This window comes from Chiloscyllium plagiosum, unplaced genomic scaffold (assembly GCF_037043375.1).
Source record: "Chiloscyllium plagiosum isolate Xiang-an unplaced genomic scaffold, Cpla_swu_hap1 HiC_scaffold_37, whole genome shotgun sequence".
NCBI lineage: Eukaryota > Metazoa > Chordata > Chondrichthyes > Orectolobiformes > Hemiscylliidae > Chiloscyllium > Chiloscyllium plagiosum.
The window spans coordinates 25,753,039-25,780,587 of record NW_028270175.1 but is presented as its reverse complement, the minus strand read 5'-3'; the positions used below and the strand labels follow the sequence as shown (position 1 = coordinate 25,780,587).

Sequence of the window (27,549 nt, the reverse complement as noted above, 5' to 3'; positions counted from 1 at the left end):
TCTCTGTTTGGCTTGTCCTAGGACGGATGTGTTGTCCCAGTTGAAGTGGTGTCCTTCCTCATCCGTATGTAAGAAGGACACCACTTCAACTGGGACAACACATCCATCCTAGGACAAGCCAAACAGACACATACATGAGAATTCCTAGAAGCATGGCATTCCAACTGGAACTCTATCATCAAACACATTGACTTGGATCCCATTTACAAATGCCAGAGAAAAAGAACAGGAAATGACACCACCATAGGAAATGATGTCACCACAAGAAATGACATCACCAACCCAAGGAAACACAAACATATAAATCGAAAATGGGCTACACCACCAGTGCTTCATCCGGAGGCTCACTGAAGATGTTACCTACTATTGTGACAAAATGTCTGAAAGCAAACCTTCCAGCTCAGCGTATAAACCTACATCCAAAACTAGTTATTGTTTGAACATACCAAAGACTCAATCCAGGCAGCTCCTGCTTTGCAAATGCTTTCTGTTCTTGAGTCTGTTCTAAGTTGATTTATACGTAAGTCCGAGCACAATGCAGGACAATGTAAAAGACGTTTTGTAAGTACAGAAAATGTTCACATGTCAAGTCTTTAAATTTCTGCTCCCTGTATGGGATTGCGTTTGTCAGTATGAGCTGTCGTAAGTCAGATGTCTGTAACCCCCTGTAGTTTTTGCATAGCTAGACTAACCAACACGTAACAGCATCCCTCATGAATGGTGGGATTTTACGAGATACTGAGCCTTCCACATGCAAAGCGTAGTGTGTTCTGAAAGGGTTAATTTTGAAATCGACAACGAACTCCGCCAAATATGATCATGTCACATGACCTTCGGTGATAAAAGGCAGAACTACTCTGGGTCTCAAAGGAGACGGACCGAACAGCTAGATCTCCCCAGAATCTTTGTAAAAGTGTCTATCATACCACTATACCATATATCTGATTGTTTTCATGCAACTAACTTGTTTAAGACTGCAGCCTCTCCTCAATAGACTACTTAGTGGTTTTCCTCTGCCATATTACATAAAGCAGCCCTGTAAATCCCAATCTAAAAAGAGGATGGTGCAACAAATCTACCTTTTTGTGACCAAGAGTCCAATTAGCTCATACAACATGGCACCAGCAGTGCTTTTCTGAAGATTTAATTTAGCCATATCATTCCAATACCGTGATTTCTTATATCAGTGTGTTGTCTTATTTGACTTAAGTAAAATAGATTGTAGCTAAACTGCAGAATTCAACCAAGTCTGGCAAAATCCTACTATTCCAGCTTTCCTTATTTTAAACCTGTAAGTGGGCTCAGTCTCATTTCTAAACTTCCTGTTCTCACAATTAGAGGGGAGACCATTAAGCCCTGGCAAATATCCCAGACTTACCAGAATGGTGGGTGTGGGATGATTGTTGATAACTAGAGAGTTTGCAAGTTTCTTGTTGTTTTCTAGAAACTACCATTGATTTTTTTTGCAATAATTTTGATTGTGGTTCCCACCACCACTCAACAAACGCCAATCCCACTCTTGTCAATGTTGCAGTGTCATGCGGACAGATCTGGAAAAATGCTGCAGTTGGTGCTAGTGTGAAAATTCTCTCAAACAGTGTGGTTGGATCAGCTGCACAATGCAGTGCACGTTCCTTTTCAATTTGCATTTGAAATAGTTTAATTATTAATTGTCCTTCTTTCATTCCGGGCATTAAGTTACACATCAGTGAGACTCTAGTTTGCCTCTGAGCACAGAATCCCTCATACTCTTGACCTCTGAGAATGGATTGCTTGTAGAACTATTAACCTTATTAAAAACGAGACTCACAACTGTAAAAGCCTTTTTACTTTTCTTGTTTCAAAAGCCTCCTAACATCCACTTCTCTTATATTTTTGTCTTTCAAGACCCTTCTTCCTCAATTACCCTTCCTATTTTTGTCTACTAGTCTGTGAAACACCAGGATTCTGTATGTGATGAATGCACCAGAACTGCATTTGAAATTTGCAACAAATTTGAAGATGATTGTTTATGAGAACACAATGAAAGGGAAATTCTTGGGTGTGGAAAAGAGCTGTGCTGAGTGAGCAGTTATTTGAAATAAACATAAGTTTCTAATTGAATTGAGAGGTGGATCTCAGCTGTGTTTTTGTACTGTTCGATGAAGTGCCCAACACTGAATGTACGGATTTACATATTGTATTTGAAGTTAGATGAGGTAGACAGATGAGTTGCTTGGCTTTAGCAGTCAAATGCTGCAACTTTGTCGTCTTGGATACAATCAACCCAGTCTGACTGAAGTGACACCATCATGGTGTCAGTGGCAGTGTTTCCCCAGTTTAATATTGCAAAAGGTTATGATGCATTTAAGTATCTTTACAGCTTTTGATTTGCCCACTTTAATTACAATTCTTGACTCCAGCTTTAAATAGAAGACAGGAATTCTGCAACAAGCACAGAGAATGTTGGAGAAACTCAGCAGGTCTGGCAGTTAATGTTTCAAGGCTAGTATGCTTCTTCTTCATAGAGTCATAGAGATGTACAGCATGGAAACAGACCCTTCGGTCCAACCTGTCCATGCCGACCAGATATCCCAACCCAAGCTAGTCCCACCTGCCAGCACCCGGCCCATATCCCTCCAAACCCTTCCAGAACATTAAATCTGTTTCTAACATCACAGATGAGGCCTGATTCTCTGTGTCTGTTTTAGATTTCCAGCATACAGTGGCTCAGTGGTTTGCACTGTTGCCTCAGAGCGCCAGGGACCTGGGTTCGATTCCACCCTCAGACAACTGTGTAGACTTTGCACATTCTCCCTGTGTCTACGTGGGTTTCCTCTAGGTACTCCAGTTTCCTCCCACAGTCCAAAGATATGCTGGTCGATTGGTCATGCTAAATTGCCCATAGTGTCCAGGGATGTGTAAGGTCATGAGAAATGCAGGGCTACAGGGATGGGTCTGGGTAGGATGCTGTTTGGAGGGTCGGCATGAACCTGATGGGTTGAATGGCCTGCTTCCATGCTATACAGCCTCTATAGTGTTGTGCCGTTATGGGAATTCTGCAATCAGGCACTCAAGTCATTTATCATTTGGTCCTGGTTTAATTCCAGTTTGAGTACAGCTTTTGAGAATATCTGTGTTTGGCGAACACCTCATCCTGCCAGCTGATGCCAGGAATAGTTGTGGACAGGGCAAAGGGAAATGTACAAGTGGGGAGTGGAGTGGAGTAGGACGCGATGAGTTGCATGCTGTGAAGAGGAAACAACCTGACACTGATGTTATTGGGACTGGACTTCGGTGACAGGTTTTGAGTTCACTGGAAATGTTTCGAAACTGGAGGCTTTGTACAGAATGACACCAATGCAGGTTTAAGCGATTGGCACCTGGTGTTGTCAGTTCCTCTCAAATGAAATTGCAGCTGGTGTTGCCACAATAAACTTGTGGGTTATCCATTACACAACATGCTGTAAGGTTAATCATAACAACTTGAATCCTTGAATCCACCTACCTCACCCAATAGTTAGGCAATTGCCCATTTTTGTTACTTGCCCATCATCAGACAAGGCTAAGTAGGCCTAAGTTGGTCTTGGGTATTTGATCTGATGAATAGATAAGGCTTAAAAATATTGGTGTCCAATGAGATGAGATGGTCAAAAGATTGACTGAGACAGCATTTCCTTCAGTTAGAAAGGTCATACTCCTGAAAGCCAGTTGGTAAAGGAAGAAACCAGAGCTAGTCTTTACTGGGAATGGATTTAGTCATGGAATGAAACATTACAGGAATATCTATCCTGACTCCACTCCTGTATCAGTAAGTGTCTCTTTGCATGTGCTTAAGCGACCATTCTATCAATACCCTCCACTTGAATATAATTAACCTCAATTGACAATAGGAACTGCGATGTAATAAATAGCGTACGGTGGAGTGAAATGTAACAGCAAGAGAACGACAGTTGTTTCTAGCCATCCTTGTGTTGTCTCAGTTGCTTCATGTCAGAATGCCTTTTAATCAGGACTGACCCTATGAGTGTCCTGGTGGGGGCAGCCTAAATGCTTAACCCAGCAATCTGTCTCACGGAAAATCAGCAAGGCTACCAGGGTGATTACGTCTGGATATTGGGATGTGTGGAAAATCCTGCAGCCTCATTCATGCCAAAGCCCTTTTCCCTCTCAATATAACATCAATAGAGCAACCTAACAAAGCAGAAAGAAAATTGAACATGGAACAATACAGCACAGCAACGGACCCTTCAGCCCACCATGTTGTGCTGAATACGAGGCCAAATTAAACTAATCCCTTCTGCCTGCCCTTAGACCATATCCCTCTATTCCTTGCATATTCATGTGAATGATATGAATTCACATGATGTGAATTCTTAAGCATTTGTTTATCTGCTGAAAGTGGTGGACCAAATGTTATCAGGTCCACTTATTTATCTTGAAACGTGTGTACATTATGGTTCCATTCTAGCATGTCACTCCTTCTTTCGGTGAGCTCTATATTTTATCTTTCTAATTGGCATTCAAAGATGAAAGATTTCACACCACTTCTGTCATTTCCTCTGTTTTGATCGACTTTTGTGTTTCAAGTCAGAATGGCAGTCAGTAGGGAATCTGCATTGTGTAATTTATAATGCTGGAATGGACCACAACAAGGACAGTTCTCGCTTTCCTTCACATGTTTTTGCAGACTTAGTAGTGTCCGTCCAAAACAATTCTTGTGTAGATACTTTAGTAAATGTATCTTACATTTTGATAAATGTATCCATGCTATTTTTTCACTCTGTCCTTTCAGGATTCGTCTTGGTTGTTTTTAATTCACCAGTGGGGAGTAGGCATCGCTGGCTGGACCAGCTTTTATTGCCTGTCCCTAGTTGCCCTTGAGAAGGTGGTGGTGAGCTGCCTTCTTAAATGGCTGCAGTCCATGAGTAGACCCACAATGCCGTTGGGGAGGGAATTCCTGGAATTTGACCCTACGGCAGTGAAGGAACAGCGATATTTCAAGGCTGGATGGTCAGTGGCTTGGAGGGGACCTTGCAGGTGACTGTGTTCCCATTTATCTGCTCCACTTGTCCTTCTAGATGAAGATGGTTGTATGTTTGGAAGGTGCTGTCTCAGGATCTCTGGCAAATTTCTGAAGTGCATCTTGCAGATAGTACACACTGTTAGTACTAAGCGTTACTGATAGATGGAGTGAATATTTTACATAATACAAAAGTCTTGATGGGGGTAGAGGAAATTGCTGATCTTAGATTTCACAATTGACTGTGATTCTGAAGTGAAGTGTACATCATAAGCCCTGATCTTGGTAAACTAACGACATTGGACATTTTTACTTACTTCCAATGTCTGGAATCCTGAATGACCATCTTAACTGGGAGAGAAATGAAGTCATCCTAATGGACAATGAAGCTTAGTTTATTTAGGCATGGCATGTAGAATGTGGATTCAGGAGGTGAGTTACATCCTGCAGCATTCCTGGCCTCCGACCTGCTTTTGAAGACAATATGTCTTGTCCAGTTCATTTCCTGATCAATAGTAACCCCCAGGATGTTGATATTGGAGGATGATTCAACAATGGTAATACCATTGATTGGTAAGGGGCAATGGTTAAAGTGATGGTCATTGCTTGGCATTTGAATGCTCCTTGCCATTTTTCAGCCCAAGCCTGGATATTGTCCAGGTTTTATTGCATTTGAACATGGACTGTTTCAGTATCCGAGGAGTTGTGAATGGTGCTGAACATTGTGCAATCAATGAACAAGCCCACTTCTGACCTTATGATGGAAGGAAAGGGGAAACAGCTGAGTATGGTTGGGCCGAGGACACCATCCGAAGAAACATTTAAAATATGTCCTAAGCCTAATGATTAACCCTGAACCATCACAATCAGCTTCCTTGTGTTAGGTATGGTTCCAGTCTTTGGAGAATTCCCTCCCCCACACCCCCACTGATTCTCACTGACTCTGGATTTGCTAAAACTCCTTGATGTTGCCACCTGGTCAAATGCTACCTTGATGTCAAGGGCAGACACTCTTGCCTCATCTCTGCCATTCAACTCTTTTGTCCATATTTGAACTGAAACTGTAATAAGGTCAGAGTTGAGAGGCCCTGGCAGAACGAAAAGTGTGTTTGACACAAACAGTGATTTTTGGCCTCATTTGCGGGTAACCTGGAAAATGAGCAGGTGTTTGATGTAGTCACTGGAGATGGTGCATGCTGGGACAGAAAGCGAATGCAGAGCTGGCTTGACAGAACCATTCCTAATTTTTTGACTGAGTAGACCAGGTTTCTGTCTATTAATTGGGCAGATCTAATCAGAAAATCCCCACAGTTCAGTCGAGACTGCCCTAAGTAACATAAAAACACACAAGCAGGAGAAGGCCATTCAAAGACTGTGGCTGATTTAACTGTGGCCTCAAACCAATTTCCAGACCACCCCGATACCCTTTAATACTCTTGGTTTGCCAAGAATTTATCTATCAGTATTTTTAAAATATTCAATGACCTTGCCTCCACTATTCACTGGGGAAGAGAGTTTCAGTCATGATCATCTGACAGCAAACCATTTCCTCTGATCTACCTCTTACCTCTTTACTTTTAAACTGTGCCCCTCATTCTAGTCTCACCAAGGGAAATATTCTCTTGGCATCCACCGGTCAAGGCCATTCAGGATCTTAAAGGTTTCCATAAGTTCACCCCATGGTTTTACAGATACAGCTTGTCCAATTTTTCCTAAAACTGACACCAGGAATCAGTCAAATGAACTTCTTCAACAGTCTTTAGTTCAATTATTTTCCTGTTTCTCTGCCTAATCATCTTGATACATCAATTACTGGGTTGTTCAGGGCTTCAATTAATTTTCATTAGCTAAGGAAAAGCCACAATTCCTCCATCCAACTACTTTCCTCCTCTGTTCCGTTTAGGATTAGATCCCTAACCTTATTAAAAGATTGCAATGACTCAACGTGGTGTGTAATCATTTGAATTTAGAAAGTTGAAACGTGATATAACAATGGTTTTAAAACAATTCAGGGATTCAGTAGAGGGGTGTTGTTATAATACAGTTCATTAAGGAAGACCAGGTTGCCATGCCAATATACACTCTTTACATGCATATTGTAGATTGGTGCTGGACATCGTGATAATGGTGGCCCCAATAATCTTTACCTCAGCTGGCTGACTAGGAATCGCTCCTGATCTTACCACTTGCCATTGTGGTGAGACTCCCTCTCACACTCCCCCAATGACACGCAAATCTTGGGCCTCCTCCACTGCCAAATTGAAGCCACCTGCCAACTAGGTCCATCTTCCATCTGGGGACGCTATAACTACATGGCATCAACATTGACTTCACCAATTTCAAAATCTCCCCTCCACCCACCTCATCACAGATCCAACCTTCCAACTTGGTACTGCTCTCTTGACCTGTCCTACCTGTCCATCTTCCTTCCCAACTATCCGCTCCACCATCCCCACCAACCTATAACAATTACCTCCCTACCCTGATGAAGGGCTTATGCCTGAAACATCAACTCTCCTGCTCTTCAGACGCTGCCTGATCTGCTGTGCTTGTCCTGCACCACACTTTTTGACTCTGACTCTCCAGCGTCTGCAGTCCTCACTTTCTCCCAATTGTCTATACCCAATGTATGACTTCTTCTTATTCTTGACTAGAACTTCAATATTTTTATTCATCCATTGTTCCCCACTCTTACCAGCCTAACCCTTCACGCTAACAGGAACATACTGCCTCTGAACTCTTATTATCTCACTTTCGAAAGTATCCCACTTGCCAGTTATCCCTTTATCTTCAAAAAGTCTACACCAATCAACTTTTGAAAGTTCCTGCCTCATGCCGTCAAAATTTACCTTACTCTAATTAGGAACTTTAACTTTTATATAAAGCCTATCCTTTTCCATAACTATTTTAAAATTAATAGAATTATGATCGCTGATCTCAAAGTGCTCCCCCATTAACACTTCAGTCACTTGCCCTGCCTTATTTCCCAAGAGAAGGTCAAGTTATGCTCCTTCTTCAGTAGTTAGATCCACATATTGATAAAGAAAATTTCCTTGAAAACATTTAACAAATTCCTCACCGCCAAGCCTTTAACAGGCTGGCAGTCCCAGCCTATGTTTGGAAAAATAAAACCCCTACTATTACTACCCTATTACTGTTATATATATCTGAGATCTCGCTACATATTTTCTCCTCAATTTCCCTCTGACTATTGGAGGAGGCCTATAGGACAATCGTATCAAATCGTATCAAGGTGATCATCCCCTTTTTATTTCTGAGTTCCACCCATATAACTTCATTGGACAATCCCTCAGAGATCTCCTCTCTAAGTACAGTAGTAATGTATTCATTAAACAAAAACACCACTCCCCCTCCTTTCTAGTCTCCCCTTCTATTCCTTCCTTTGCAACTAAAACCTGGATCATTGAGCTGCCTGTCCTGTCCTTCCCTCAGACAAGTTTCTGTAAAAGCTATTATGTCCCAGTCTCATGTTCCCATGCATGCCTTGAGCTCATCTGCTTTACTTGTAAAAGTCCTTGCATTGAAATAAATGTCGTTTAATTCTTCAGAGTTACCTTGTTCTCTGACTTGTTCTTCTCTGGCTTTTCTAGTTAACTTTCTCTTTTATCATTCAGAACCATCCTCATCTGTCTTTCTATTCTCATATCTTAGGATTCCACCCCACCTACACCCCCCAACCCACCACCACACACACCCCACCACCACCATCACCAACAACATCACCCCGCCTCCTAACTTAAACTCTCCTGCATAACAGTAGCAAATCTCCCTGTCAGGATATTGATCCTCCTCCAGTTCAGATGAAAAGTATCCCTTGTGAACTGATCTTTTCTAACCCAGAAGAGCTCCCAATGAACCAAAAATCTAAATCCTTGCCCATTGCACCTCCTCCTCAGCCACTGATTTTCCTGCCCTACCTTCTTCTTCCTACTCTCACTACCACATGGCACCAGGAGTAATCCAGAAATTCCTACTTTGAGGGTCTGCTTTTTAAACTCCTACCTAACTTCCTATATTCACACTGCAAAACCTCAACACTTTTCATAATTATATTATTTTACCAATGATTTGGAGGTGCCGGTGTTGGACTGGGGTGGACAAAGTTAAAAATCATTAAACACTAGATTATAGTCCAACAGGATTATTTGGAAGCACGTACCAATGTGTACAACAACTTCTGGCTTCTCACTCTCCCCTTTGACAATACGATGTAGCAGCTTTGAGACGTTCTTGACCCTGGCACCAGGGAGGCAACATACCATCCTGAATCCACACCCATGGCCATAGAATCTCCTGTCTGTGCCAATGACAGGAGAGTCCCCTATAACAATAACATTGACAAAACCCTGCTTAATGTAAGGTTAATCCTTGGTGCCCAAGATCTGGCTGCCACTTCTATTTTTCTCTGAGAGACTATACCCCCAACAGTACCCAAACAGTATACCTGTTTGAGAGAGGATTAGCCACAGGAGACTCCTGAACTACCTTCCTATTTCTCCTGACAGTCATTCATCTATTTGACTGAATCTGCATTGTAACCACCTCTCTAAAGCTACTAACCATCATACTGTGTGTCTCCTGTATGCTCCTCATTGACTCTAATGGCCTCTGTAGCTGATCCAAATGGTCTAATATGAGATGAATCCAAACACACCTCCCTGCAGACATGGTGTCCAGAGACAGTCCACAGTTGGCGTTATTTATTGTAGGAGAAAGTGAGGTCTGCAGAAGCACATGACCTCCTCATTCAGGAGGGTAGATACAGACAGATGCAGGCCATTACACATTATCAACTTCTTGTGATTGGGTGCAGCTCCCCTCATGGCTGATATGATCTTTCTATTTTCATTTAATCACCGTCGATATTATGATTCATTTTATGTGTCAAGTGTACTGGTACAGCACACTCTTAAAATAAGAGGCTTGTAATTCAGGAGTTAAACTAGGAATCACCCAGTCATACAAATGGTAGTATAAGTTTCAAACTCGGTCTCCCAGGACTGATGGAAATTTTGAAAGAGGAGATCAATAATTATTATTGATTCAGTGTATGAAGGGACATGGCCCAAAAGGCAGGAAGATGGAGTTGAGATGCAGACCCCTCGTGATCTAATTGAATGGTAGAACAGACCCAAAGGGCTGAATGGCTTCATTACATTTTTTCTTTTCTATATCATGTTTCAGAGAGACATACAACAGAAAGCACAAAGGAAAGAAATTACATTTCATTAGCAATAGTGAAAAAGGAATGGAAATTAAGAATTAATGAATAACAACATTGCAAGGGTAAACAAAGCATGTCCTCAATGGTAGGTGAAGATGACATTGCCTGGGTGGTGGATTTCAAACATTTCCTTTCTCTCATTTCCTTCTGTAAAAGCTATTGACTCTCACAAAGAGATTTCCAAGGGCAGGCAGGTTGTGACTGTAAATGTTATGCATGCTAAGTGTGTGTGTCTGTGTTAGGGTAGGAGGGAGGGGTGGTGCAGGTGCCTTGATCCTGTTTAGACAAGGTTTGCAGCAAACTGCTGGTTCAGGTACACCTGGCGGCTGGGGACACTTAGCAAGGGACGGTGAGCTTGGGTGGCGAATGGCACAGGTTTCTGGTAGTGCCTTATGTCTGCAATGAGTGAAATATGGAAACAAGAGAATGCTCCCACACTGGGAGCAGAAGAAAGGATCTTTCTGCAGCCAAAGCCACAGAGACCTTGGTCCAAAACCAGGAAGAACATGACAGGTTAGTAAGACTAGCCTGCAGAATAACTTCTAAGCTTTAGAATTATTTCTGGCTTTGTCAGTAGGTATTAAAATTGATGAATGTGGCATAGTAGAATTTTAAATATTTACAGAACGAATAAACCTTCCTTACCACGTGGACTTATAATAATTTGTTACATGTGGTATGTCTTTAAACTTGAGGAATAAGCTCAGTTAGCAAGCACGGAGCATCACTGGCTCTTACTGCTGGTAAAATGATCTGGTCTACTGAAGAAAGCAACTCATGCAATTCCCAACAGTGTCTCATTGTGTTTATAATTCCTAAACCGGTTCTAAGTTTATGTTCTATTGTCATCCAGATATATACCGAGGCACTAATGTCACAAATATTACTGTGTGACTGCTGGAACAGTGATTGTTCAACTCACTGGAAGAACCTGGTGTAGTAAAACAGGTGTACTTAAATTCATTGTATCAATATTTGCAGAAAGAGAAATAATCTTCTTTCTTGTTCTGGATATGGAGGGAGTGCAAGAAAGATTTACCAGACCGATTGTGGGATGGCAGAACTAACGTATGAAGAGTAACTGAATTGATTTGGACTATACTCACTGGAGAAGGACAGTCTTGTAGGAACCGATCTAATTCTAACAGGGCTAGACAGGGAGTAAAGATGTTCCCAATGACCAGAGAGTCCAGAACCAGGGGTTACAATCTAAGGATATGAGGTAGGTTATTTAGGACTACTATTTAGGATGAGGAGAGATTTCTTCATTCAGAAGGTGGTGAGCCTATGGAATTTTTTGCCAAAGAATGTAGTTAAGAGCAAAACGTTGAATGTTTTCAAGAAGGAAATAGATATAACTTTTAGGACTAAAGGAAGTCAAAGGATATGGGATGAAAGTGGGAACAGGGTACTGAGGTGGATGATCAGCAATAATCATAACGAATGGTGGAGCAGGCTCAAAGGACTTATTCCCGCTCCTGTTTCTATGTTTCACATAGTCTTTTTTTTACTTCATGGTATTGTAAGAAGTGCACCTTGAGTTATTTAAATTGAGTAAGTATTTCATTAGTACCTTAATTTTTCCTAGAGGAACAGGAAATCTTATTGAAATATCCTTAATTGTTAAAGGATACTAACTACCTGTGGGTCATTATACCACAATAAGCATATTATATTTATGCTTGTTGTCTTTGTGTTGATTGGACAATTTAATACTGAAAAGTTTTATTTTTGTATTAACATATGATCACATCTCAAAATATTTCACATGGTCCGAATTACTCGAGATGCAGTTACTGTGCAATTGATTAGATTAGATTAGATTAAATTAGATTCCCTACAGAATGGAAACAGGCCCTTCGGCCCAAAAAGTCCACACCGACCCTCCGAAGAGTAACCCATTCCCCTACCCTATACTTATCCCTGACTAATGCACCTAACACTACGGGCCATGTGTTTAGCTTCAGCCTCACAGTCAATCTGTGTTTTGGGTGATGGCCTTTTGTGTGTAGAAATGTGTCAGTTATTTTGCTACTAACTTATGCTTGTTGTCTTTTTCTAATTTAAATATTGTGGCATCTTGGAAATGAATGGTTTCTCTGTGTGTGCTTAATGGAATGATGTGGGATATTGATGAATTCTTCTAATTCTGCTTCTGTGTGAGTCCAACTATGTCATACGTCAACATTAATACAGAAGGTAATATATCTATGTGACATCAACATTTAGTAAAGTAGTAAGGATGGAAAAGGAGCACCTGAAAACCAAAACTTAACACCCAAAACATTGCAAATTAGCCTAGAGAGCATTTTAAGAGGAACTCTTAAAAAAAAAGAAATTATTTTGACCTTGTTGTACCACCCAGGGAAATGTAGCATGAATTAACCTGATTTGAGTATAATTAATGTAGAATATGTAAAGAAATGTTCTGCAAAATAACTTGCTCCAGGGACCTCTTACAGTTTTGAAGTATCTAACATATTAACAAAGGAAACAAGGTGTTAAATGCTCAGATACTCCCATTGCCAGAGTCAGAATATGAACAGTAATCTGGCTGAGAAGGCCATTGTTCAGCACGGTGGCTCAGTGGTTAGCACTGCTGCCTCACAGCACTGGAGACTTGGGTTTGATTCTACCCTTGGGTGACTGCCTGCGTGGAGTTTGCACATTCTCCCCGTATCTGTGCAGGTTACCTCTGGGTGCTTCGGTTTCTTCCCACAGTTCAAAGATGTGCAGATTAGGTGGATTGGCCATGCTAAATTGCCTGTAGTGTTCAGGGATGTGCGGGCGAGTCAGCTATGGGAAATGCAGGGTTACAGAGATAGGCTAGGGGGGGATGGGTCTGTGTGCAGTGCTGTTTGGAAGGTGGGTGTGAACTGGTTGGACCAAATGGCCTGTTTCCACAGTGTAGAGATTCCGTGAAATCTTCTAACAGGCTCTGTGCATTTTGCATGAAAGTGTATTCTGCGCAAAGTACTTAACTTCCCAGGGGAGGTTAATGACCAGATTGAAATTTCCAAACAAATAAAGTGAAACGGCCCTTGAGCTCAAACGTAATTGAACCAGCTCTGTAGGATATAGATCTAACATTAGAACCTACGTTACTGAGCCATGACCAGTTACATTCCACAGATAACATTTCCATGATTGCAATGCTATGAGATACACTCGTGTGTGCAATGTGTAATATTGCCTATGCCTAGAACTGTTGAGGAGCAGTAGATACAGCTTTTATTGTGCCACTGTACTACTGGTCAACTCTTTAATTTGATGCAAATTTTGTTTTCGTGTACTATGTATGGAACTTCATACGATGGAAAAATACAAAATTACTTTACCTCAAGCAAGATGTGAGATTGGAAGCAATTCCCATATATCTTTAAAAAAAATTCCAGTAATTCCAAGTTAATTAAGAAATTTTCATAGGACATTTCTTTATAGGATGCAAACTGGGAAATTAAAGTTAGGAATAACTCATACAATTTGCAAAGAAGGTACATTTGTGAAGTTTGGTTGGATGAATAGCGTCACCTTTCTGGCCAAGTTTGTCTCCAGTTTTTCTCTTAATGGAATTGATTAACTTCAATGTATGATTCTGCGACCATTGATTGACCTGCTGTGACTCACACCAATAGAGATGCCCAAATATTTAATGTTGGTAGAAGCTTTGATCAATGAAATGATGGTTCTAGCTCTGGGATTCTTCTCACCCAAAGTTGACATGTTTAGTATTTTTCTTGAAGACCACTCCTCATACCTTGTGGTCATTGCTGGAGGTGGTACTAGGTAAGTCTTTAAGGCAGTCTGCTGCCACCAATCCTTCTCTGCTTTTGCTTTGTTTTGGGTCTATCTTGTGATTAGTTGTGGAGAATTCACCATCATTGAATATCTATGGAAGTGACACTGTTCTTTAGTAACAAGAATATTTATTGCAAAACAGCAGTAATTAGAACTACATATAGAGTCATAGAGATGTACAGCATGGAAATATACCCTTCGGTCCAACCCGTCCATGCCGCCCAACCCAATCTAGTCCCACCTGCCAGCACCCAGCCCATATCCCTCCAAACCCTTCCTATTCATATACCCATCCAAATGCCTCTTAAATGTTGCAATTGTACCAGCCTCCACCACTTCCTTTGGCAGTGGGTCATGTACAATTACTAGAATTGTTGGGAGCTGGTAATCTGATACATCTGCTCACTATGGAACCTAGAATAGAACTCCTCATTTCCATCCACAGATGTGTGGAATACCACTGGCCATGGATCTCCTCCACAATTACATTTTGTCTTCTATGACCAAGCCAATTTTGTATCCAACTTCTCAATTCACCATGGATCCCATGTGTCTTAATCTTCTGGACCAGCCTAACATGAGGGACCTTGTCAAATTGCCTAGCAATGTCCAGGTAGACAACATCCACCATCTTACCCTCATCAATCATCTTTGGTACTTACTCAGAAAATTCAATCACATTTGTGAGACAAGACCTCCCCCTAATAAATCCACTCTTCTCTAAATGTGATTAAATCCTGTTCCTAAGAATCCATCTCCAATAATTTCCCTACCACTGATGTAAGTCTCACCAGTCTATAATACCCTGGAATATCACTGTTGCCCTTCTTAAAGAAAGAAACAACAATGGATATTCTCCAGTCTTCTGGGACTTCATCTGTGGCTAAAGAGGATACAAAGGTCTCTGTCAAGGCTTCTGCAATTTGCTCCCTTGCCTCCCTCAGTATCCTGGGATAGATCCCATCATGTCCTGGGGACTTATCCATCTTAATGTTTCTCAAGACACCCAATACCTTCTTGTTTTTAATACTGACATGCCCTAGAAAATCAAAATGCACCTTCCCCCCTTATCTTACCATCATCCATGTTTATTCCTTGGAGAATATTGATGTGAAGTACTCATTAAGGATCTCCCCCACTTCCTCCGGCTCCATGCATGAATGGCACTTCACCTGACAAAGGGGCAATGCTTCAAATGCTTGTAATTTCAAATAAAACTCTTGGACTATGACCTGGTGTCATCTGACTTCTGACCTAGTCCACCCCAGTCCAACACTGGCACCTCCACATCATGTGTCTTCTTACAGTTGTAACATTCTTGAAGTAGTAAGTTAACTTGCTTGAAAAGTTTTTTTACTTCTGAGCTTTTGGGATTTCTCTTCCTCCTGATGGGGGATGAATCTGCATTACTGTTATACTGTTTGTATTTTCTCAGATGAGTGCTTCTGGTACCTTGTGGCATCTGTCACCTTGATCAGTGTGTGGGACTGGCTTAGAGTTATTGCAGTGGATAACTACCACCACTTGTCCTCTGTCTCAGGCCTAATTAGTGATTTTTGGCATAGGCCACATCATGGCAAAATATCTACAGAACAGGCAGTATTCCTGGATAATATGAATGTTTGTTGCATAATGGCAACAGGTAAAAAAGTAAGTTAACTGAGTCTAACTATATTTGATCAGTCCTAATTTTTCAGACCTTCAGGAGCTAGCAGAGATATATCTGCTCCCTCCATTTTAAGGCTCAGTTACTTAATGCTTTTACTAGCTGAGCTGTCAGGCAGCCCTTAATCTGCTTAGCAATGAACAAATGACATCCATTATTCATTAAACTTTCATTAAAATCACCAACAATGTTTTAAAATTAAGAGTGACATTCCAGACTGGTTAGTGAAAAGTTTTGGTGCCAGAGAGGCTGTTCAGAGTTATTAAGTCACACTGTTAATTTCAATGGATATGCCTTCTAGAGTCATTGAGTCATAGAGATATGCAGCACAGAAGCAGACCCTGCGGTCCAACTCATCCGTGCTGACCAGATATCCTAAATTGATCTAGTCCCATTTGCCAGCATTTGGCACATATTCCTCTATACCCTTCCTATTCATGTGCCAATCCAGATGTCTTATTGTATTAGCTCCATCACTTCCTCTGGCAGCTCATTCCATACACACACTAACCTTTGCATGAAAACATTGCCCCTTATGTCCCTTTTAAATCTTTCCCCCTCACCTTAAACCTATGCCTTCTAGATTTGGACTCCCCTACCCTGGGGAAAAGACCTTGGCTATTCACCTTATCCATGCCCCTCAAGATTTTATAAACATTTATAAGGTCACCCCACAGCCCCCGACATTCCAGGGAAAACAGCTCCAGCCTGTTCAGCCTCTCCCTATATCTCAAACACTCCAATGCTGGCAACATCCTTGTAAATTTTTTCTGAACCCTTTCAACTTTCACAGCATCTTTCATATAGGAGGGAGACTAGAATTTTATTGAATAGAATAGATATCTAGCATGTTAATTCTAGTGATTTCATTTGTTTTCATGCTGTATATGACAGCAACTTACCAGTGCAACTAAACATGCTAAAAAGCAAGGCAAACTTGACAGTTACTTCCTATTTCCTTGTTAAGCTGCACACATATGGATTCCAGACATGGCTGTCTGATTTTTGTTATAATAAGAGTGAGAATTGATACTGCCACTATTACTATTACCACAAAATCCAGGCTAATGATAAACCTACCAGTCTATACATTGGTAGTCTCTTGTACAAAGTTACTAACAATCCTCATCATGTTTCATTTTTTTGTGCAGGATGTTTGGGTTTCGTCAAACGCCAGCTCTTCCGGATAGGAGACGACTGGTATTTTCTCTTCATTCTTGGTGTGTTGATGGCTCTCATTAGTTTTGCACTGGACTTCACAGTGGTCAAACTTCTCAAAGGTAAGCAGAGACAAGTATTTGCGTTCTTGGTTTTGCTGTGCCCTTGCTTGCAATGCTATGTCGTTCCATCCACCATGTGGCGGCAAAGCAGTAAATTATCCTATATGTTCGTCAACAACATGTTGTTATACAAGAGTGAGACATACAGCCATCCTTTTTTAAAAGGTAATTCTCACCTGGCTGCGAGTTCACTGAGTATGTTAGATGTCCCTGGAGCATGTTCTGACCACTGAAAGCTATGGATCCCAGATAAGTGACCCAACAATTTACTTTGACTTTCTCAGACTATACATAGATAAATATGACAACTACTAGTGGTTTACAATCAAGTTCTGGAGGAAGGTACTGGTCCCGGTTATCTTTTCATTATTGATAGCTACTTTTTTGTGTTGAATTTTTAGTTTGTCCGATTTTCCCAGGACTGTCGTGAAGATAGTGTGCAGATATTCTGCAGAATTCACATCCCTCTCTAGTTATCTTGCCCAACAGAAATTTCGGATTAACCACATGGTTAGCCGTGGTGATTCACAGCACAGTTAGGAATGTAATTCCAGGATTTTGACCCAACCACTGTGAAGGAACAGCAGTATAATTCCAAGTCAGGATCAAGTAAGACACGCATACGACCATGCGCATTTGTGGTGATGTTCCTGTGCATCTGCAACAAATGCCTGAGTCACTTAAAGGCGGGAAACCTGCTAGAGGCTCATCAAAAATATGCAAAACAGAAAAAGACCAGGAGATTTGAAAAAAATACATTCATCAGATACATAGCTACAGTGACATCACAGACAATGTTATATCAGGTTATAGTCATAGAGTCATAGAGATGCACAGCATGGATACAGACCCTTCAGTCCGACTTGTCCATGCTGACCAGATATCCTAAACTAATTAGTCCCACCTGCTAGCACCTGACCCATATCCCTTCAAACCCTTCCTATTCATATACCCATCCAGATGCCTTTTAAATGTTGCAGTTGTACTAGCCTCCACCACCACAAGCTTTTAGAACACTGCTCCTTCATCAAGTTTCACCAAATAAACCTGTTGGACTATAATATGTTGTCGCGTGACTTCTAACTTTGTCCATACCGGTCCAACACCGGCACCTCCACATCACAATGTAAAAATACCAGGGATCCACACTTTTTGCAGCACTGGCACCCACTTCCAGTCAGAAATTTTCATGTTAACCAAGGTATTTGGTGTAGAAGGCATCACAGTTAAGTTCAATATTCTTTACCCATCATTAAATCATGTATGTTGGCCAGCAGCAGTCCCCAGTGATCAGGGCTGAATGGACGTATTTCTCTTTCTCTACACCAAGGAGAACATGATCAGCTGGGACGTCTCCTCCTTGAGATGAATTGGCAGCACATATTGTGGTTTGGACCTTCAGCTTTTCCCATGTGCATAGTTATGCCTTTAACCACCAAAGAGGATGTTTTATAGAGTAAAGCAGCACAGAGACAGACTGTTCAATCCAACCAATCCATGCCGACCATTATCCTAAACTAAACTAGTCCCACTTGCCTACGCTTGGCCCACGTCCCTCCAAATCTTTTGTAACTAAACATAAGAGCAAGGAACGCTTGTAATAAGTCCTTATTTAAAGAGTACTATTGATTTAGATCGCCTGCCCGCTAAGTGAAGAGTCCAAGAGCCCGTGAGTTGACAATTTCTATTCGTCCATTAAAGTTGAAAATTATTAAGAGGTAATGCCCTAGTGGCATTATTGCTCGACTATTAATCCAGACACTTAGGTAATGGTGTGAGGACCAGGGTTCGAATCCTGCCAATTATCCAGAGGGGTGGGTTGATTGGTTTGTGATTTTAGCTCCCAGAGTGGTGCAACAGGAGTGTATACTGAGCCAAAGCTCAATGGATTGAAACCATCCTCTGCTATTTACAGTTTCACTAACACCACATCTTAGGATGTGGTGGTAGTGTTCCCAGCTCTGATCCATCTGCTCCAGAGGTGTATCATAACATCTCTGAACAGAAAAGAATAATTGACAATAATTGTGTATCCCTTGTCGTGTAGTGGTAGTGTCCCTGTCTGTGATCCAGGAGACCTGGGTTCAAATCCCACCTGCTCCAGAGGTGTATGATAACATCTCTGAACAGATTGATTGAAAAGTGTTTGAAGGTGGTATTGACAAGAGGAATATTATATTTTAAAATTCTCATATCAAGTTGTTTTTGATCAAGTAAAATCAAACAACATTGTTGCATTGGTTATAATGGGTGTCAGTGCTAGTAAATAATTAAAACTATGTATTCCTTTCCTGTTCCTTCATTTTCTGCCCTTGTCTTGTCTTTGCAACTCTTCACATCAGTTACTGCTTGGTATTTCCTGAAGTAACTGAGTGCTGCAGCAATTTATCAGTTTCAGACCAGATGAATTTCAACAGACTGAGTTTTAACAGACTCAGTTAGACTATAAGACTGATTGTGTAATGGCAAATAGTAATTTCTCCAAATTGTTTGTTGAAACCAGATATTGCTATGTTTTGACATGAGCAGTGGAAACAATTTTAGCATGTAAATTAAAATAGTTTGAGCATGTGTCCGAATTGAATGTGACCATGGTGCAGAACCAGCCTGTTTTGTTCGTTGTGAATTTGCTTGTTTGTCATGCTCTGTGTATGTCCACAGCTCATCGGTGGCTCTTTGAGCAGTTGGAAGGCAGCAGTCTTCTCCAGTACATCTCTTGGACTGTGTATCCTATTGTAATGACCACATTCTCCACCGGCTTCTCTCAATGTGTGTCACCACAGTCAGGAGGTACGTCTGTCACTGCCAGTGTATTTATAGAGCAAACAGTATTTGTATGATTCCATTTCCCATCAGCACTGAGGACATATCTCAAAATACAACTGGTTAATCTCAGCTTCCTATGTCAAGGTGAACTGAAATTCAGAGTTGGACACTCAAAGTCCATCCATAAATTCCAGTCGTAGAGTTGGAATTTTAAACTAGAGGGAATGGTAGTTAAGTGAAGAAGTCAATAGCAAAGGTCTTCTGAGAGATTAGGTCAATTCATTGCTCTTCTGTTTCCAGCTGGCATCAGTGTTCAATGGGATTTGAGTTGATAGAGCTAAATAGTGTGGTGCTGATTCTCTGACTTTTGAGCACAGCACCCATTGGTAGCACTGATAGATGAGTTTGACTCTCTATAGAGTCATAAAGATGTACAGCACAGAAACAGACCCTTCGGTCCAACTTGTCCATGCTGACCAGATATCCTAAATTAGTCTAGTCTCATTTGTCAGCATTTGGCCCATATCCCTCTAAACCCCTCCTATTCATATACCCATCCTATTGCATTTTAAATGTTGTAATTGTACCAGCCTCCATCACCTCTTAGACTGAACTCCAATGTCCAGAGATGCTTGTCAGCTGGAGAATGTTGAAGATATAAATGTCAGTCAGCTGTGAACTTCCAGCCTTTTCAATTCTCTATGTGGACTTCTGCTCTCTCTTTTCTCTCATTTCAAAGTATCGATGTTTTGATCTTTTTTTCAAAGTTCCAAAACAAAGCAACAGCATATAAAACAGTAACTACTGCTCCAGGAAATCGAGAAAATCAGTTCCAGTACTGAAAAAAAACCTCAACAAAAAAGAAGCAGCTCTTACAGGCATAATTTTCTCTCCTCCACCATTTTGGAATCTCTTTTTGTGGCCAATTTACTAAATCAGTAAGTGTGGACCAGTAAGTTCCCTGGTCCAATTCTCAGTCTGATAATTGTGTGTCTTAGCTGGGCCAATGGTTGACTCATGACCATTGACAGTACAATGGTGTCAGGGGATACAATGATGAGCCATATGTATACTAATCAGACTTCATATCCAAGCTCTGCCACATACATCACTCCCTTGCCACTGACTCCATCCTCCTCTCTGACCACTCGCTCAGACTGAACTGAAATATTTACTGTTGTATAAGATTATGGTTCTGAAAGAATTAATGTTGAAATTGCATTGAGCTCCACCCAATCTGAAGATGTCGCAGAAGGTTTGGATGAAGCACAAGGTCCAACTGGGGACAGGTACGCCACCTTTAGTTGCTGATAGTCTTCAGTAGTTATGCCAAACTAGTCACTGTAACTTGTACCTCTTACTATTATGCAATAAACTGCTTTTTGTAGTGTAAGACCAATGCCTCTTCTTGCTAAGAATCACTGATGGTCTATCTGCCATCACTGATAATCAGACAGGCCCTGAAACTCAGTGTAGAAAGGAGGATTGTTGACAACAAAGCCCCGCCTAACCACAAGCTGCCAATGGTTGGTAACTAACACCTGAAATGATATTTATAACCTCAGTATTTTGCTCATTCCAGAGCCCAGCTCTGAAATGTATATCCAATTCATTTCTAAAACTCCATATGTTGACCTCAGCAATACTATCTGTGCTGTACAATTTTATCACCTCCATGACCACTCACTTTAAAATCTACTCTGATGTCTGCTGATCCTTCATGAGTTCCAACTGGTTCAACATTCATGAAGCCCCAATTATCTAAATCTTTGCTAACCTAATTTGCATCCAAGGCCATCAATTTATCAAATTTAAATTCTTTGGCTTCATCTTCAAGTCCTTTTGTGAACTTGCCCCACCTTTATATTTAAATAGTCTCCAGCTCTAGCTTAATTCTCAATTTTCCAACTTGGGCTTTTCGCCACACCAATGTGAAGCTAACCTCCCTCCCTAAACCCACTGCCTCTTCTCTTCTGTCTCTACTTTCCAAAAAGCTTTGAAGAACCATCTTCTTGACTAAACTTTCAGTCACTTGCACTTAACTTGCCTTGTTTTAATGTAATTTGTTTTCCTCTCACCCTCCGTAAAGTAACTTGGGACATTTTCTACATTAAAAGCACTGCATAAATGCAAGTTGTTCTTGCAGTGTAGGATTCCAATTTGAAAATTGGGTGAAGTGATGATAGATCTTAGCCGTGACAATACATGATGTAGGTGAGGGAATTAAATGTAAAAATCTCCAAGCTTGCACAAAGCAGGGTGAGCCGTGAGGAGGATGCAGAGATTTTGCAATGTAATTTGGGCAAGTTGAGTGAGTGGGTAAATGCATGGCAGTTGAAATGTGAGTGGATAAATATAAGGTTATTCATGTTGATATCAGAAACAGGAAAGCAGAATATTATTGGAACTGGTGATAGATTGGGAAAGGTGAGGTGCAATGAGACTTGGGTGTCCTTATTCACCAGTCACTGGAAGTAAGCTAGCAGGTACAGCAGGCAGTGAAGAAGGCAAATGATATGTAGTGAGATGATTTGAATACAAAAGCAGGGATGTCTTGATGCAATTGAACAGGGGGTGAGATTACACCTGGAGTATTGTATGCAGTTTTGGTCTCCTTATCTGAAGAGGGATGTCAGGTTATGGAGGGAGTACAAAAAGGTTTACCAGACTGATTCCTTGAATGGCCGATAACGATAAATCAGAATTGCTGGAGAAACTAAGCATCTGTGGAGAGAAAGCAGAGTTAATGTTTCAGGTCCAGTGACCCTTCTTCAGAACTGACAGTTTTCAAGAAAAGGTAGTTTTAATGTGATGATGGAGGGTGGGGGTGAAGGAGTGAGCGGATAGGCAGAACAAGAAGAAGGATTGAAACAGAAACCGTGTCAAAGAGAGGAGCAGTACTTCTTCAAGCTGGGCAGACCTGAAAGAGATGTTGCAGGACTGACATATGAAGAGAGACTGGATTAATTCAGGCAATATTCATAGGAGTGAATGAGGAGGGATCTAACAGAAACCTCTAAAATTTTTCCAGACCAGACAGGGTAAATGCAGGAAAGATATTCCCGATGACTAGGCAAATTAGAACCAAGGGGATCTCAGTCTAAGGATATAGGCTAGGTCATTCACGACTGTGGTCAGGAGAAATTTCTACACCCAGAATGTCATGAGCCTCGGGAATTCTCTGCCACAGAAAGCAGTTGAGGCCAAAATGTTGAGTATTTTCAAGGAGATTCTAATTCTTAGGCCTAAAGGGATCAAAAGGCTTGGGGCGAAAGCAGGGATAAGAGACTGAGTTGGATGATCAGCTATGATCATATTGAATGCTGGAGCAGGGTTGATGGGCTGAAAGTTCCTGTTTTCTATACCTACATTTCTATTCCCTCAACCAACTTCCTGACAATAATTAATACTGAATGTTTGAAAACCTATTTTCTTGGCATGCTGACAGTCAATGGGTTATATCACCAACGTGCTGTAGGAATTACAATACTGACTTACATAGCTCAATGCATTGCTTGCCCTGACTGATTTAATATTTGGAACACTGCCAACCTCGTCAGGGTTACTTGGTTTATAAAGTGCTGTGGTATGTGAATAGAGTTCCCCCAACTGATTTCATACAGTACTGCAACAAGTTTGTTGTGCAGTCAGGAATTACAAAACAAATTAACAGGCAGCATTGAATTTTTAAGACTAATATTTAAACAATATGTTTTACAATAAAAGAAAATAATAAAATAAATTGCAATAAATTTATATTGTGTCTTTCATGACTTCAGGTTATCTCAAAGCCAATGGGCATTGGTAAAGTATTATTGCTGTTTTATCACAGGGAAATATTTCTAAGACAAAATATGTTTTTCATCAACCTTGCCTTCTGCAATTCTCATACATAGAATCATAGATGTGTACAGCATGGTCCAAATGTATGCCGTAAACAACAGAAGTGTTGATGTATCACAGCCACAGTAGCAGAGGACAGACAATGTTCGTAACTTTGGTTTCATTGCTGGGCAGAGAGATTCGGAATGAAACGAAAAGATTCAAAGAGACAGAACACAGCAACAACTTAAATTTGTGGAACCCTTTTGTCAAAATAAAACATCCCAAGACAAGAGCATCATCAAACAAAAGATACCGCAGAGCCACACAAGGAGATATTAATCTCAGGAAAAGGAGTTTTTAAATGGAGTGAGAGAGGATGTAGGGAGGAGGGGGAAGGAGTGAACAGATAGGTGGAACAAGAAGAAAGATTGGAATAACAATCCTATCAGAGGGAGGAACAGATGTTCTTCAAGGTGGGCAAACCGGGAAGAAATAAGGCAGGACTGATACATGAAGAGAAACTGGATTGGTTCAGACTCTACTCCCTGGAGCTTAGAAGAATGAGGAGGGTTATAACAATAACCTATGAAATTCTTACAGGACTAGGGAGGGTAAATGCAGGAAGGATGTTCCCAAACTAGGGGGTTACAGGATATAGGCTAGGCCATTTAGGACTGAAATGAGGAGAAATTTCTTCACCAGAGACTGGTGAAAAGTCAGGGAGACAGGCAATGAGGTATGCGGGGGTGCAATTCCAGGGTTGGGCTTAGGAGCTGAAGGTAAAGTCATCAATGATGGAGCAATTAATTGATATTAGAGCAAACGATGAAAGATTGTTTAGGTTTCCAAATAACTGATATTTCACAACCTCCGTTTGCCTTATCTGGGCCAGGGCTTTCAGATCAAGTGTTTCTCTTTGTGCTGCTTCAAAAATGCATCCAAATGGACTTGTCCTTTGCATCTAGGTTCAGGCATTCCAGAACTGAAGACCATTCTAACTGGAGTACTTTTGGAGGAGTATCTGACGATGAAAAACTTTAGTGCAAAGGTGGTCGGTTTGACATGTTCACTGGCTGCAGGAAGTACAATATTCTTGGGGAAAGTGGTAAGTTAAGGCTCAACTGTACAACATAAGAGAGATGGGAAGAGTGTAGCAGTGCTAGGAACTAAAGAGATGGGAGGAGAAAGGAGAGCCAGTGGGATACAGAATGAAGAATGGAGAGAAATCATGAAAGGATGGATGGACCCAGGCAGGGTGATAAAGACATCTTGGAGGTGGCACTCATTAACACTTGGGGTTTGACCGTATGGATATCTAAGAGCAAGTGAGCACTGCAGATGCTGGAGATCACAGTCAAACATGTGGTACTGGAAAAGCACAGCTGGTCAGGCAGCATCTGAGGAGCAGGAAAGTCAACGTTTCACCCATAAGCTCCTCAGGAATGAAGGGGGTAGCCCAAGAGGACTGAGGGAAAAATGGGAGTGGGGTGGGGCTTGGGGGAAGGTAGCTAGGAATGTGATAGGTAGATGGTGGTGGGAGTTGGGGGGTGATGGTGATAGGTCGGAGAGGGGGGTGGAGCGGATAAGTGGGAAGGAAGATGGACAGGTAGGACAGGTCAAGAGGGCGGTGCCGAGTTGAAAGGTTGGATCTGGGATAAGATGAGGGAAGGGGAGATGAGGAATCTGGTGAAATAAATATTGATCCTGTGTAGTTGAAGCCAACTTGCGGAATGTTTAGAGAACATATCTGGGACACACACACTAAACAATCCAACGGTCTTGTGGCAAAACACAATTCCCTCTCCCATTCCACCAAGGACATACAGGTCCTTGGCCTCTTCCACCGCCAGATTCTAGCCATCTGACGTCTGGAGGAAGAATGTGTCATCTTCCATCTTGGGACCCTCCAACCATATAGGATCAATGTTAATTTCACCAGTTTCCTCATTTCCCCTCCCCCTCTTATCCCTGATCCAATCTTTGGCACCACCCTCTTGAACTGTCTGACCTGTCCATTTTCCTCCCCACCTATCTGCTCCGCCTTCCTCTCCTATCAGCATCACCCCCCCCCACCTCCATCTACCTATCACATTCTCAGCTATCTACCCCCCCCCCCCCCCCCCCTCCCAGCCCCACCCCCGCACCCCATTTATGTCTCAGCCTCCTTGGGCCACCCCCTCATTCCTGATGAAGAGCTTATGCTCGAAATGTCGACTTTCCTGCTCCTTGGATGCTGCCTGACCAGCTGTCCTTTTCCAGCACCACATTTTATGATGGATGGATATGTGTATGTTCCTGAGCAAAAAAGAATTAATGCCAAACATAGAAGATTGAATGAGGAAAATGAAAATTATTAAACAATTTTTTTTCTTGCCCGAACCTCAGGGTCCCTTTGTTCACATCTCCAGCATGATTGCCACTTATTTGGGAAGAATCCGAACCACAGTTACTGGAGATTATGAGGTAAGCAGGGACATTGAAGTGAAATTCACAACTCATTAATCCCTAAATAACGTCATTGCTGCTGTGGACACAGTGGAAGCCTGACTTATTTTGTTCAGTAAATTGTAGCGCACAATCTCTCTCTCTCTCTGAGTATCAATGGGGATCCCTGTGAGCCATGCAAATCAAGAAGGATTGATCTTCTGTCTGTTAGCTGATCTCTCTGGAGTGCTGATGGAGTCAATATAATCAGTCTCAGCAACTCCTGGCTAAAGTCAGCCCGGGTTCTTATTGCTGTTTTCAGACCAGTAATACTAATGGAAAGCATGTTCATATGTGTGCTAGATGAGAATAGAGTGGGACTTGGCTGTGATGATTCATTGCAGGAATATACTTAATTTCATACAACTCTAATAAGCAAATTACATCACTATTCAAATTGGATAAAATGAACATCAAATCAGTTTCTTCCAATGCTGTATTGGATGTTGTACATTGAGGTTCCTCACTACACTTACAGTTAATACAGGTACACAATTCTTTATCGAAAATGTTCAGGACTAGCTAGTTTTCAAAATGCAGAATTTTTCAAATTTTAGAAGTGATAGTTTTGATGGTGAAATTTTTAAATGTCTTACCGAAGGAGCAGACTCATTGAGTAAAACAGGCCTTGAGACAGAATTGAGGCCTGCCAGTGCTGGGCCATGCCCCCCCCCCCAATGTTGCATCTGAATGACACGCATCGAGTGGGTATCAACGTGGGTTAACTGTTTGCACGCCAAACAACCTTGTTGATGAGCATAAAACTTCACAAAAAAAACCTTCAGACTTTGGAGCTTTTCAGATTTCAGGATTTCGGATAAAGGGTTGTCTACCTGTACTTAAAGTATTCATTTCATGTCAAACATTCACCTCAAGGGCTAGTTTCCAGCCACTTGCTATATTAGGTTGTAAGTTTGCTCACTGAGCTGGTGGGTTTGTTCTCAGATATTTCACCACCATGCTGGTAACATCATCAGTGAGCCTCCAATGAAGCATTGGTGCTCTGTCCCACTTGCTATTCATGTGTCTTGGTTTATTGTGGAGGGTGATATAATTTCTGGTTCTAGTTCTGAAGGGTTAGTAAATGGAGTCCAAATCTGTCTGTTTGTTAATGGAGTTCCAGTTTGAATGCCAATTCTCTAGAAATTGCCATGCATGCCTTTGTTTAGCCTGTCCCAGTCGAACTGATGTCCCTTTTTGTCTGTGTGTGCATCTACCAGTGATAGTTGGTCATGTCCTTTGGTGATTAGTTGGTGCTCATGTATCCTGGTGCCTAGGTTCCTGCCTGCCTGTCCAATGTAATGTTTGTTGCATTCCTTGCAGGATATTTTGTATACGACACTTATTCTGCTGGCTATGGGTACGGGGTCCTTTAAATTCAACAGGAGCTGTTTAAGTGTGGTGCTAGGCTTGTGGGCTACTGTGATGACTAGGGGCCAGAGTAGTCTGGTCACCATCTCTAAGGCGTCTTTGATGTATGGCT

The 27,549-nt window shown here is 41.5% G+C and overlaps 1 protein-coding gene across 3 annotated transcripts in view; it reads left to right on the top strand.

The window, feature by feature from the left end:
* Positions 1-10,504: 10,504 nt before the first annotated feature.
* The window catches only part of clcnk (chloride voltage-gated channel K), a 55,765-nt gene continuing 38,720 nt past the window's right edge, over positions 10,505-27,549 (top strand). The window contains exons 1-5 of one of the 3 annotated variants that reach the window (XR_015753466.1): positions 10,505-10,760; positions 16,863-16,991; positions 19,653-19,781; positions 24,548-24,687; positions 25,968-26,045. Coding sequence is in view for 2 of the 3 variants with exons in the window: in XM_087980485.1 (XP_087836611.1) it covers positions 10,640-10,760; positions 16,863-16,991; positions 19,653-19,781; positions 24,548-24,687; positions 25,968-26,045 (597 nt within the window). In the remaining variant the exon portion in view is untranslated. The remainder of the gene's footprint in view (positions 10,761-16,862; positions 16,992-19,652; positions 19,782-24,547; positions 24,688-25,967; positions 26,046-27,549) is intronic. The other 2 variants (XM_087980485.1, XM_087980486.1) reach the window with 2 other exon arrangements.